This window comes from Myotis nattereri (genome assembly GCF_964212035.1).
Source record: "Myotis nattereri genome assembly, chromosome: 17".
NCBI classification, from domain to species: domain Eukaryota; kingdom Metazoa; phylum Chordata; class Mammalia; order Chiroptera; family Vespertilionidae; genus Myotis; species Myotis nattereri.
In genome coordinates, this window is record NC_138092.1 from 7,040,168 (window position 1) to 7,054,866 (window position 14,699).

The window sequence follows — 14,699 nt, forward strand, 5'->3', positions numbered from 1 at the left end:
CCCACCTCCTTTGACTTGTCTTTAACCTCCTACAAAACCTCCTGAAGCTGCTGGAAAGAGAGTGTCAGATTGAACTGGCCCTTCAGTAATTCTTCCCTTAAAAGAATACTCTAAATCCACACATCTGATTTTCAGAGAGTAGCAAGCAGTTTTTGGAACACTTCACATCATTCCAAGTGAGCTTATGTGAATATGCCTTTTGTGTGTCATTCCATTCCAAACACATACAAGAGAGAAAATGCCAAGCCATGAAATTGTGTTCTATGAGTAAATATGACAACTTCCTTCTCAGACATAACTGCTTAAGCTTTTGTCCTTTATTCTATTCTGACCCTTTTTCTTGTTCTGGCTTTACCTTTTCTTGTTTTCCTCAGATTATTCATTTTGCTTTTATTGCTTAATGCAGGACTTAACACCCCTAACACTTTTTTCTTTTCTGTTAGAGAAAATGGCAGGAGTGTGGCAGAAAAAAATTTGGCAGAAGTAACAGAAATGCCAACAGGCTATTCCTAGATAACAAACTCAGCTGTATTCAAATGAGAGTGTGACTGATGCTGAAATAAGAGGGAAATCAGAGCTCTGAGGAACCCATGGAATCAGAATTTAGCCTCTTCATTTTCCAGGGTTGGAAATGACAGTCGGGAGAGTTGCCCAGGGCCATACAGCAAAGTTATCAGTGGAAGCAAAGCTAGACCTTGGTCTCTTGGCTTGTTTTTGGTACTTTTCTGTAACGGAGATAGCATTATCGCAGAATTCGCAAATGGCAAACACTTCCATGACCTAAATGCTGTGATGGTTTTTAAAATAATTGTTTGCTTTAGTTTCACAGAAAAATGAAATCATTTTCACAATTGTTGAATTGTCAAAATATTTACTCTAGATTTTAACTTGCAAACTCCTTGTGTACATTGATTATATATCAATTCAAACTCCCTGTGTACAGCATTAGGGGACCGGTTACACTATCCTGGTGTGCCTCTATGGTAGGATATCATACTTCTGGATTTTGGAAGAATTTTTGATGGCATGAAGGGATGCATATAAAGTGAAAGTCTGAAATAATATATATAGTACTAGAGGCCCGATGCACAAAATTCATGCAAGAGTAGGCCTTCTTTCCCCTGGCTGCCTGCACCGGCTTCCCTCTGGCACCCGGGACCTGGGTCCACCCTTCGGCACCCGGGATGCCGGCTTCCCTATGGCCGCCAGCAGGCACCCAGGACCCGGTCTTCCCTATGGCCACCAGGCAGGCACCTGGGACCCGGGCTGCCCTCCAGCCGCTGGCTCTGTCCGGAAGGACATCTAGTCTAATTAGCATATTATGCTTTTATTATTATAGATAATACCCATATTGTGGAAGAAAAAAAACAGGCACATACCAGTACATGCTTGGAAAGTTAACAGTGGCTTTGAATGCCAGGATTATGAATAATTTTTATTTATTTTACTTGGTTTTCAAATTTCCTGCACATGTACATACTACTTTAATAATCAAATTAGTGAATATTATGAATGTAATTAATTTATAATTTCCATGTAATTTTTAGGAATAACATGTATGGTAAAATGACATATCATTGAAGCTTCATAGTGTAAATTATCTCTTGTTTCTTGATTTTTCTACTATAGACTATTTTATTTGTTACTAAATGTATTTTTATTCCTTAGGAAATTATTCTTCATGTGTCTTTATTGTACTTCTTCTGGTGTTTATGTATGCAAATACACATACACGTACATATACATATACATATACATATGCATATTTTCCCTTTATTTTTACCCTTACTTGTATGTTTTGTCCAAATAATACATGTACACAGTTTAGAAAGTCAAGCCTTGAAGACAAAGTATAATAACATATAACAAAATATAGCTATTTCATAGAGAAGGTACCTCCACATTGCTAAGATGCTTCTACTGTGTTTCTTTATTCATTAATTTTAGATAACATTTACTTTCTGTTTTCATAGATGAGGTGTTAACTCCCGTTCCCTTTATTTACCTTTCCTCTATTTTATTTTTTATCCTCACCTGAGGATATGTTTGTAAAAACTGATTTTAGAGAGGGAGGGAGGGAAAGAGAGAGAAACATCCACATCAGTGAGAAGCATGGATCGTAGGTACCACGAGGAAGCTCCAACCAAAGGGGCCACCAGGCCAGGGCCGTCCTCTCTTTTCCTCCCAGTGTGGTTAAATGGCCATTCGGATGTAAAGCAATTGCTTTTTCAGGATTATGACTATGTAACCCCCCCCCAACCCCAGATTAAATAATGTCTTATAATTATATTCCCTTCATTTTTCAGTTTTGACTTTTGTTAACATCTTATTTTAAGATTAGTCATACATTGTGCCTCTCATTCTCTAAAAGCCTTCCCTGGCTCCTGTTTTCTGCAGGTTGAAGTCCAAGTTCAGTGTGTGTGAGGCTGTGAGCTTACCTGGCTCCTCCGCTTCAATCTTTCGGCCTCGCAACCACTGCTTTCGGTCTCTGCGCTTCAACTCTACAGTCCTATTTGTAGGGTCTTGAATGGGCATATTTCCTCTTGCCTCCATGCCTTTCTATGTCCTTGAACACTTCCTCTGTAATTACCAAGGCTTCGTTTTCTCTAGAAAAGTCTTTCAGTCCTTTCATTCCCACTCCCACCTCCCACCTCCCACATGTGTGGGTTTGGTACCCCTTAACAGCCTTGTACAATTCTACCACGGCTGTACTCATCCTATTTTGTAATTCTTCATGCTAACTGTTCTCCAGATGTGGCCTAGGGTCTCTGAGGCCTCCTAAAATAAAAGAGGTCAAGGACTGGGTTTTTTGACTGTAACATCTGAAAACAACGAATGTTTTGCAGAACTTTAGGGCTTGTGAGGAAAACTGCCTTGGGACTTATGCTCCAAACCTGTGCAAGTGTGTAACCAGTTTAGCAGCTAAAACAGTAGCAATCCTAATGAAACTTAGCACAGCTAATCTTCCCTGGGATTTGCACTCCTGCACAGCCTTAAACCCTAGGGCTCATCTTTCTCGTATGAGATTTAGGACCTGGAATAGTTTGCCTATGGGTATCATTTTTATCAAAATTTTAAAATCTGAAACTGGATATAGCCTTTATTAGTCTGTTTTAATTCAGGGACAATGTCTTAGCTTTTTTTTCCCGTCTGCATTTACAGCTTCTCCGATCACTGGTACTGTACCAGCATCTAATTGCCATATCTATCTTCTATCTACCTGTCTACCTATACATACATAATTTTTAGGCTAAGGTATCTCTTTAATAGTGGAAGCTTATACCTTCCTCTCACTTCCAACACATGAACATGTATTGTAAGCCACCACAACTTCCTCATTATCTCCACATCATTATCCTATATACTAAATACGTGAGCAAGTTTTTTTAAAAATATGTTTTATTGGTTTTTTACAGAGAGGAAGGGAGAGGGATAGAGAGTCAGAAACATCAATGAGAGAGAAACATCGATCAGCTACCTCCTGCACACCCCCTACTGGGGATGTGCCCACAACCAAGGTACATGCCCTTGACCAGAATCGAACCTGGACCCTTCAGTCCACAGGCCGACACTCTATCCACTGAGCCAAACCAGCCAGGGCATGAGCAAATTTGTTTTAAAGAAACATGCATTGTAGCTGATTGTACCTCCTGTTCCAGGAAGCCTTTCCTGATCGACCGCCTCCCTCCTGCATATCCTTACGGCTTTCTGTGCAGGTCTGTTTGTCTTTCCTACCGGGCTAGCGAGAAAGAAGTCCCGGAAAACTGGTTTCACCGTTTGGCACTGCTCTTCGTTGACAAGGTGATTTTCTTTTCCAGCCTTCTGAGTGCCTGGTCTCAGGTCTGTTGTAGTAGGTTTGAAACCCAGATGACACTGCGCTTTCTGCAATGGAAATGTAATTCCCTCCTTTATTAACATCTGACTGACCACGCTCTGTTGCCCATAGTAGATGCTCTTAAATTAGAGTAGACTCATGGATCTCTAAGAACTCAGGAGCGTTCTGAAAGTATATGCAAAACTTCTGATTTGCTTATCTTTTAATAGAGAGAGGGGATATAATATAATCAGACTCTAGAAAGGGTCCAGCCCCGTCCCCCAAAAAAAATACCACTTGCCCATAGGAGAAAGGTCTTAAGGTGCTGAATAGTACCCAAATGCTTATAATTTCTCAGAAATACCATCTGCTCTCTTGCTTTAAATACCAGTTGCTTCCTCAGCCCATCATTTTATTAATCCTTTAAAAGTATTACACGAATCATGCCTTGAAGGAAGCTTTCCTTGATTCCTGGATTCGGTTTCTGCTTTGGGTTTCTCTGGGCTCCTGTAGCAATGGTCACATGCGTTGTAGCGTAGCACTCCATACCTTTACAGATGGTTTCTCACTTGAAAATGGGCATGTGAGTTTCTTCCTTATAGGCTTAGTACAATATCTGTCAGCAAATGGTAGTAGTTCTTGTTTGCTTTATTCTTCCTCTTGCCTTTCTCACCAAGAGTGTGAGCCTCTGTATTGTAAAGTCAGTGTTTTTTGTTTTTCTGTGATAATTTTGGATAGATTAGCGTTCAGGAGTTCAGTAGAACCTGAGAAAGATCGGATCATTCTTTAGCCCTAGAACCAAACAAGGTGGATACTTTTCAAACTAGTAAATGATGGCCCTGGCCAGTGTGGCTCAATTGGTTGGAGCATCATCCCATGTCCCAAAGGGTCGAGGGTTCGATTCCCAAGGTCAGGGCACAAGCCCAGGTTGTGGGTTTGACCCTCAGTTGGGGTGTGTGCAGAAGCAGCCAATCGACGTTTTTCGCATCGATGTTTCTCTCTCTTCCTCCCTCCCTCGCCCTTCATCTCTTTCTAGAACAGCCGTGGGCAAACTATGGCCCGCGGGCCAGATCCGGCCGGTTTGAAATGAATAAAACTAAAAAAAAAAAAAAAAAAAAAAGACCATACCCTTTTATGTAATGATGTTTACTTTGAATTTATATTAGTTCACACAAGCACTCCATCCATGCTTTTGTTCCGGCCCTCCGGTCCAGTTTAAGAACCCATTGTGGCCCTCGAGTCAAAAAGTTTGCCCACCCCTGCTCTAGAATCATATCCCAGATCCTAGAGGGAGGATTAAAAAAAAAAAAAAAAAGAAAACTAGTAAAATTATGGCATTTCCAGTAGAGCCATTTGTTTAATGTTTGTGCGTAGTCAGAATTATAAAATCCTTATAAAATCTCAGGCACGTGCCACACTGGAGACGGACAGGAATCAATCTATTGTAGCCGCTTTTTCTTTCATCTTGGGAAGACATTCATTCTCTGAGTACCAGATGGAAAAGTTAATGCTTAGAGGCCCTGACGGTAAAAAAATCTTTAACTGCCAGAATGGCACTCAGTGACTTGATATGCTTGAGTTACAAAAGACCCCTTGAAGGAACAGCAGATTGGCGCCTCCCATTGCACTGTATGCCATGAAATAACGCTCATGGAGGAGAATGGGGCTGTAAGCCCTTGTACTTTTAAAATGATTTCTTTCTTTGATTTTTGGGGGCATTGAAGTCAGCCAAGTTTGTGTGAGTCAGAATAAGTTAAATAGGAACGTGATGCGAATTCACAGCATTTCCCCTACTCAGAAAGTTCAGGAGATCATAAAAGACAAGGGAGGCCACAGGCAGACATGGGCAGGCTCTGGTAAGGAGGCTCCCCAGGAGGCTTGGAGCGCCTGTACCAGGGGCTGAGGATCCTGACGAAGTTCGAGAACTGATTGCTTTTCTTCTCTCAAGCCGAGAGTCAGGGTTGGCTTTGCCACAGTTGGCTGACGTGACTCTTGTCTTTGGCCATGGGTATTTCATTTCTCACTCCCCTCTCTCCTGGTTTATTAGTTCAGAAATTGATACATGACTGTAGTTATCAACTATAGTTGAATGAAGCTTAAATTGTGTATTCAGTAATATGTATTGACAGTTTTAGTTTATCAAGATGCAGCTGTCTTTCACTCAAAGATACTGAGTTTTACTTATTAAACAAGTTCATTGTGTGTGTGTGTGTGTGTGTGTGCATATAAAATGTACTAGTGCTTAAACTATTAAGGTTGTTAATAAAATTTATTATCTTATTTATCATGACAACATTTACTAGACAAAACACTTTTTTATACACGTACATACACACTTTAAAAATGTGGATCAGCCGAAACCGGTTTGGCTCAGTGGATAGAGCATTGGCCTGTGGACTCAAGGGTTCCTGGTTCGATTCTGGTCAAGGGCATGTACCTTGGTTGCGGGCACATCCCCAGTAGGGGGTGTGCAGGAGGCAGCTGATCGATGTTTCTCATCGATATTTCTAACTCTCTATCCCTCTCCCTTCCTCTCTGTAAAAAAAAAAAAATCAATAAAATATATTTTTTTAAAAAATAAAAATGTGGATCATTTTTTGTTTATACAGTTTGTAAGTCGTGTTTGAGTACTATATTATCCTTTGTGTTATCATTATGAATTTATGTGGTATATTTGGGAATTGTTAGCAGATTTTTAAGTTTAGGATTTTAAATTAATCAAGTAGTCCATGCATATTAGACTAGTCCTCTAAAGGAGGCCGCATGGGCTGGTGAGTAAAAGCGTGGTTTCTGGAGTCTGAAAGACCTGGGACTGTGCCCAGCAGTGTCTCCATAAAGAGCAGCACTGTCTACTATGGCAGCTACTGGCCACATGTAGCTATTAAGCACTTCAAATGTGGTTCATATGACTGCCTGAATTTAAATTGCATTTAACTTTAATTAATTTAGGTCTAGGTAGCCACATGTGACTGGTGGCTAGCGTATTAGGTCTCATAGGATGAGGTGACTTAACTTTGCTGTGTTCCAAACTTCCCATCTGTTCAGATGAGGTCATACTTAAACTACCTTTTGTAGTTGTAAGAATAAGTACATGAATGTATTTAAGGAGCTTTACACTATACCTGGAATAGAATATGTCCTTGAGAAATGATAGTTATAATGATTACATATTTAATAAACTGGACTTACTTTCCTTTTGAGCATTAATTTAAATCTGTTTATTTTTATTCCCTTTCAGGATTAATTTATTTTTGGAAATCAAGTGCAATATTAAGAGGAAAACAAACTGTACTGCACATTATTGGAAGCCATTTCTGCTAATTTTATTACATTCTAAAATTTATGATTTGATTTGAATACTATCATGGGAGGAGCAGTGAGTGCTGGGGAAGATAACGATGACTTAATTGATAACTTAAAAGAAGCTCAGTATATCCGCACTGAAAGAGTGGAGCAAGCCTTCAGAGCAATTGATCGCGGAGATTACTATTTGGAAGGCTACAGAGACAATGCTTACAAAGACTTAGCCTGGAAGCACGGGAACATACACTTGTCAGCACCTTGCATTTATTCTGAAGTTATGGAAGCATTGAAACTTCAACCAGGATTGTCTTTTCTTAACCTGGGAAGTGGAACCGGATATTTAAGTACAATGGTGGGCTTAATTTTAGGTAATTTTATTTTTGTAAAGTTCTTTTTTAAAAAGTAAGCTAAGTTTGTATTACTGTTTATGATTTTCGGGGTTTGTAACTTTGTTTGTATACAGTATATGTTGGAATACTTCAAGTAGTTATCTTCCTTCAGTGGAAGCACAAAGTAATAGTCATCTTTTCGTAGTCTCAGCCTTGACTCTAAGAGTAGCTTCTGCATTTAGTCCTAGACTTCAAGAGCTCTTGGGATTGTTTTCCATCCCCCGGTCATTGTCTGTACTTAACACTGAACAGTTGGTAGGCAGGAGACTGAGGAGTATAATGTAATTTATTTCAGGTAAGGTGTTCTGACTGCGGGCATAGAGTTTGATAGTTATCAATGTCCCATTTTAAAGGGAATGGTGCCAGGTCTTTTTTTTAAAGATACAGGAGTATGTGGGTACAGAGGATGTGGCACTGGCGGGCAAAGCAAAGGATTGGAAATAAACCACAGAAGAGAGAAGTACATGCCGTTAAGGTTTCAGCATACCTTAAGTAATGGCCTGTTCTGCCAGGTGTTATTTCTGGTATGAGTATAGAGCAGTGATCAAAAGGGACAGATAGCTCTGTCTGGGAGAAGTTTATTGGGTGCTTACTACGAGGGTGAGGCATTGATTTCCATGTGTATAGGAGAGTTAAACTGAAGCACAGACGTTAAATATCTTGCCTAAAGTCGCTTAGCTAGGAAGTGACAGATGGAAAATATGGAATGTGGTGGAAAAGCGTGTCTAGAAGAAAATCTGTAAGGACATTATGATGTTGGATGGAGAATGAACCACCATGAATTTTGCTGAGCCACTTAGTATTTACTGAGTGCTGCTGGGTGGCAAGAATTAGGTGGAGCATGAAGGCCCATAACATAGCCTCTTGCCCTTGAATTCACAGACTGGTGGGGGTGGGGGGCGTTGGAGGGGCGGGGGAGGGACAAAACCAGCGCTTCTCATCCAATAGGATATGTGCTGTAGTTGAGGTATACTGTATGCCCAAGTAATAGGGATAAGACTGGTTTAAAATTTGCTCTAAAGTGATGGGGAATCATTGAAAGATTTTTAAATATAGAAGCTCTGATTATACTCTAGCAGGGGTAGGGAACACCTGGCCATGGGCCCTGTAAGGCCCTTGAAATCATTTGGTCTGGCCCTGCCAAGGCATCAGGGGTGAGTTAATTAAATGTTTGACAAAATATAGCAGGCTGATTTTTAAGTTGAAAATTTTGTATGGCCCATGAATAATGATATAAATAATCCAAATGGCCCTGCGCGGAAAAAAGTTTCCCACCCCTGCTAGGGTAACTAGGTCCCAGTATGCTGGGACAGTCCTTGTTCATCCCTGTGGTTCTAGCATCATCAATAATGTTCTTTTCTTTCCCAAAGTATCCCATTTTGAGCAATAAGTTGTGTGGTCACATATGACATTTAAGGCATTTTTAGTCCTGAAATTTTCCTTTCCTACACACTGGCTAGAGCCTTCGTTTCTTAATCATGGAACCTACAATCTATTTCATTAAAAAAAAAAAAATAGGGCATTTTCCTCCCACAATTGAGTTTTTGATAAATAATAATTCCTCAAAAATGTAGCAAATAATGAAGTTTTACCAAGACAGAAATTTAGCAGCTTACATGTGTATTTGGTTCTCCGGCTGCCCTGGGACAGGAGTTTCTCTGCAGGTTGGGAACCTCACACATCTATCACTTGTATCACTAGTGCCTCTTCGACAAAGGAATCTCTAGGCTTCGAGACAGTCTCCAAACCAAAGCAGGTTAGTGGGGAGTGCAGGTAGAGTTTCTTTTCAAAAGTTACCTTTGAGTTAGTGCATTTCTTGACTAGTTCTGGCAACTTTAGACTGGAGTCCAGGCCTCATACCATGTCTTGCCAGCCTCAGAGCACCTGTTATCCTGTCTTCCACTTCTCCAACCCTGTTGACTGGTTCCTGCTGAAGGTCAGTCTAGCCCAGCGGTTCTCAACCTGTGGGTCGTGACCCCTTTGGCAGTCGAATGACCCTTTCACAGGGGTCGCCTAAGACCATCCTGCATATCAGATATTTACATTATGATTCATAACAGTAGCAACATTACAGTGATGAAGTAGCAACGAAAATAATTTTATGGTTGGGGGTCACCACAACATAAGGAACTGTATTTAAAGGGCCAGAAGGTTGAGAACCACTGATCTAGCCAAAGGCCTGGCTGCGGGGAGAGGGTAGTATTTAGTAACCCTGCTAGCAGGGAGGTGGCCCTCTTAAACTCCATTTCTTAGTCCCAGTCTCCCAAGAGATTAGATACCTCTGTCCAGATGCATTTGTAGGGTAACCTCACACTTCATTGTATCTGAATGTCTTTTAACCCATACTAGAGACCAGTGTGGGGAAACAGGCCCTTGTGTAAATGAGCCACAATGCACTAGATGTTTTCCTCCTGTTACAAGTCTCCAGGGAGTCAAGAGTCTTTAGTTACATGTATGACTATAGTTACTAGAATCAGGGGTGGGCAAACTTTTTGACTCGAGGGCCACAATGGGTTCTTAAACTGGACCGGAGGGCCGGAACAAAAGCATGGATGGAATGTTTGTGTGAACTAATATAAATTCAAAGTAAACATCATTACATAAAAGGGTACGGTCTTCTTTTTTTTTTTTAGTTTTATTCATTTCAAACCGGCCGTAGTTTGCCCACGGCTGGCCTAGATAATCTAAGATTTACTGTGTGTGATCCTGCACAGTTAAGACCAAGATATAGTTCCTCTCTTTTTGATGGGAAATAATTTATTTTGCAAGAAAGATAAAATAAAAACATTTTAAAGAAGGAAAGGAAGAAAGAATAGAGTCTGTAAAACTATGATTACAGCTAATAAATATTAGATCTATCCAACTTTTGAGGAAGTTTTATTTTTTTTAAAACCGTCTCCCTTTTTTGGTTTGTATTTTGTGAGCATTTAAGTCAAGGAAGGGAGGATTCATCCATAAAAATCACTTAGAACTAGACCCAAAAAAGGATGTTGTATGCTTCCCGTAATTATCTGAGTATGGTGAATCAGCTGTGGCTCTCTTGCTTCACAGTGACCTTATTAACAGGAGTTCTCTCCTTATTAAGGAGCTGTAACACCATGGCTCTCAGCCATGTTTCTCTCCCAGTCACAAGATGCGGATGACAGGTGCTCACCATTGGAAGTGGTTCTTATCTGAGGGCTTACTCTGTAATCTAGAGGAATCCAGGCTGAGGAAGGGAGAGCAGGGCGTCTGTGCTTTGATCATACAGATAAGACGATATTCCTTGAGGAATTTCCATTAGCACTCCAGAAACACACCTGTAAAGGTTGGGTTATCATCTTGAGAGAGCTTTTGTTATTCAGTGTGGGAAACTTAGGTTTATCTTAAGGAAATTTCTTGTGATTAAAGTTCATTTAAAGCAGTTATTCATAAATTCATATTTGCCCCAGATCATCTCATTTTGACAGCTTGTTGAGTTTCAAATTGAAGATAAATTCTTCTTGTTTCCATTCTCTTCTCATGAAGAGTCTTCCTAGAACTAAGGAATTTCACAAAGATTCTTGTATTTAATTTATTCTCCCAGTATTATCTTATCATACTTAGGGAACCCCATTGCAAAATAGGGTACAAGAAAAGAAGCTTCCCAAATCCTCTGCTTCCCAGAGTTGAGTTAAATATCAGAACTGTGATGGCAAGTTAGTCTGATAATCTTTCTGATTCGGGCAGGTATGGTTCTTCTCTATACTGATCCTTTTTGCTTAGGGTTTCGCTATAATATCAAGGTTCATCAGCTTGGTAGTTGCTGAGTTAATAGGAATGAGTGTGGAGAGACTGAATCTTTCCAACACTGTGTATTTCACTGCCTTAGCTCTATGCTAGTTCCTAAAGGTGAAACACTTCATAAGCTTGTGTGCTTAACAGGAAACTTATTGCCAACATATGTAAATACCAACAACTGCTGTATTGTCCAAAACAGCTAATTAGTTAAGCTGTATGTTGCCATCATGGTTGGTCTCTATACTCTTTCTCTTAACCTCAGGGCAGAGACCTCAGATACTCATGTCTTTTCACTTTCCTTTTAGCCCCACTCAATTCAGTGAGCTTTAGTAAATTTGCAGAGTTGTGCAAGCATTACTATAATCAAATTTGAGAACACTTCCATTGCCCCAAAGAAGACCCCCAATTTCCAGTTGCATCTATTCCTATCCCTACCCCAGCCCCTGACAAACACTCATTCACCAAGTTTCTGTACATTTCTTATAAATGGTATCATACAATATATGGTCTTTCGTTGATATTTCAACATTTTTGTTTTATTTTTTGGTTAATCCTCACCCAAGGGTATTTTTTTCATTGATTTTTAGGGAGAGTGGAAGAGAGAGGGAAAGACAGAGAGAGAAACATCAATGTGAGAGAAACACATCGATTGGTTGCATCCTGCACGAGCCCTGACCAGGGCTCGGGTAGGGAGGATCTTGCAACCAAGGTATGTGCCCTTGACCGGAATTGGACCCAGGACCCTTTAGTCCATAGGCCCACGCTCTATCCACTGAGCCAAACTGGCTAGGACGATATTTCAATATTTTAGACATTTAGTTTACATAAGGGTTTGAGTCCATCTCTGACTCTTGAACACATTCAGATTTTGTGTAATCATTTCTAAGATTCAAGTGTAATAAAAATAGCACTTATATCTATATACTAGTATAAAAGCCTAAGCGACCGTTATGACCAAATGACCGGTCACTGGTTGCTATGATGCACACTGACCACCAGGGGGCAGACGCTCAACACAGGAGCTGCCCCCTGGTGGTCAGTGCACTCCCACAGCCAACCTCCCGTGGTCCCTTTTCCCCGGATGGCCAGCCCCCATCAGCCCCGATCCCCGGCCCCAATCGGGACTAGCCGATACAGTCCCTGATAGGCACTGATTGACAACCAGGGCAAGGCATCCCACCCGTGCACGAATTTGTGCACTGGCCTCTAGTTCTAATATGAAATCAGGGTTGAGAACCATATGTCAGTTATGGTTTTGCTTCCACAACTAACCAGTTCTGTATACAAGGAGAAGGGCACACATGTTAAGTCCTAACGATTTGTACCCATCTTGTACTGTATAGTATATGAAGCACTTTTACATAATTTACATGCTTTCTTAGGGGCCCATTTTATACTGTAGGAAAGACTTCAAATAGCAAGTGACTGATCTCAGATTATGCAACTGTTAAGAGGAGGAACCAAGGTTGGACACTAGACATCTGCCCTTAAATTCACTTTCTCACCACCCACAGTGTTTAGATTTGAGTCCTCAATTGAAATGGTGGACCTTGAATTAGTTCATCTTTAGAGCTCTGCTAGTTATGTATTATGAAGTACTTTTTGCTTATGGCCGTGTTCTGTAAATTAGCTTGACAATTCTGAAGGTACTGATGACTGCATTCAAATGTCAAACAGAGCTCTCAGATTTCTTTGGCCTTCCTCATGAAGATGTCTACCATGCACATCACACTCATACAGCCTTTTAGGGTACTTGGAGTAGGGGGAAACTGGGGCATTGTGTATTGTATGGGGTCAATATGTATGTAAATAAGAAATGTAGATGAACACTTCATACCTATACCTAATAATTATTGACCTTTATGTATAAGCTTTGATTATTGACTAACTGGTAGGTGATAAATGAGTTAGATTAGGTCCAACTACTATAAAAGAAAAACAGTCACTAGATTTTATTATATTGGTATTATACCATATTTGTTATTGCTCTTAATAAATGGTCTATTGCCAGCCTTAAAAATCATTTCCAACATATATGATACCTAGATTTTTCTAATAAGTATATTTGTCTTAGTAAGCTTTTACTTGTGTTATGTTTCTATTTTCTCTTTAATATTTAGCCATTAAAGATAGTGGTCAACTGTTACAAGTTTCATTTTGTAAAATGTGTATTACAGAAATTAAGCATCTATTATTTCATAGAAAAAAATCTCACATTAACAAATACAGAATAGCATTGAAATTTATTGACTACAAAGTCATGTTTACACTCCATCTCTTAGATAATATTAGAAAGTGTTAACACTTCTTTGGATACAGTTTCATTTTTTTCTATTGGCAGCTTGTACCTTTCTATTAGAATTATGTTGTTTATTTTTAAATCTTTTACTTTTTTCTTTGACTCTTTTAAAAAATATATTTTTTATTGATTTCAGAGAGTAAGGGAGAGGGGGAGGGAAAGAGAGCTAGAAATATCAATAATGAAAGAGAATCATTGATCAGCTGCCTCCTGCATACCCCCTACTGGGGATGGAGCCTGAAACCTGGCTATGCGCCCTGACCAGGACTTGAACCTGACCTGGTTCATGGGTTGATGCTCAACCAGTGAGCCACGCTGGCCAGGCAGATCTTTTTTTTTTAAATAATCAAATGCAATATGATAGAAATATTGTAGGTTAAAGCATTATCTTTATCTGATTTTGGTTTTAAGATAGCTTATGAACATTTTGGTTTAATTTTTATAGTTTAGGTAGTTTCTAGATCACAAATCATTTTTATGTGCCTTCTAAACATTCAAGCATGATAATTGGTGACTGATTTTTGTGGTTATTTTAAAATTCCAATATAGTATTTTTAATGACAGTCAGTAGGGTGCACATACAGTTAAGTAGTTCCTATGATAGATATAAGGTACAGTACATACGTCCAGATAAGATAGAAAAAATAAATAGCACATACACAAGCACAAGCACAAGCTATACACTTTCTCCTAGGAGTCCAATCTCTAAACTAAATAACAAATGTAGAGTAGAAAACCTGGTTGGCTCAATTTCAGAAATTTGAAAATAAATAGTATAACTGGATGGATTTGTGGTGTGGGGGTGGGGGGCAGGTAGCATGCGCAGTAACAGTAGCCTATGAAATGTGAATCCAGTTAAGTCACACTGTCAAGTAAGCAGGTAACCAGGGTGGGGAAAGGAGTCATCCCAGAATCTTCAGCGGCTGAGGAAGCTCTCCCATTGTCCTCATTCCTGGAATGTTACTCATCCTTGGCTTTCTGTAAAAAGATCTACCAAGTGAGAAGTATGAAGTGTGGAACAGGAGAGTAAAATCAGCTCTGTAAAAAGTTGACTGATGGCCATATTCGGCTAGAGACAATGGGAGCTCCAGAAGACATAGAATGTGGTCTTAGCCCTTGAAGTTAGCAGTCACTG

The 14,699-nt window shown here is 39.9% G+C and overlaps 1 protein-coding gene across 4 annotated transcripts in view; it reads left to right on the top strand.

Annotated features, from left to right (window-relative positions):
* PCMTD1 (protein-L-isoaspartate (D-aspartate) O-methyltransferase domain containing 1) overlaps positions 1–14,699 on the top strand; it is a 47,179-nt gene that overhangs the window by 10,027 nt on the left and 22,453 nt on the right. Inside the window, exon 2 of one of the 4 annotated variants that reach the window (XM_081110876.1) lies at positions 7,053–7,485. In XM_081110876.1, the coding sequence (XP_080967002.1) occupies positions 7,179–7,485 (307 nt within the window). In that variant the 5' untranslated portion in view covers positions 7,053–7,178. Of the gene's footprint in view, positions 1–7,052; positions 7,486–14,699 lie in introns of those variants that run through there. The other 3 variants (XM_081110878.1, XM_081110879.1, XM_081110877.1) reach the window with 3 other exon arrangements.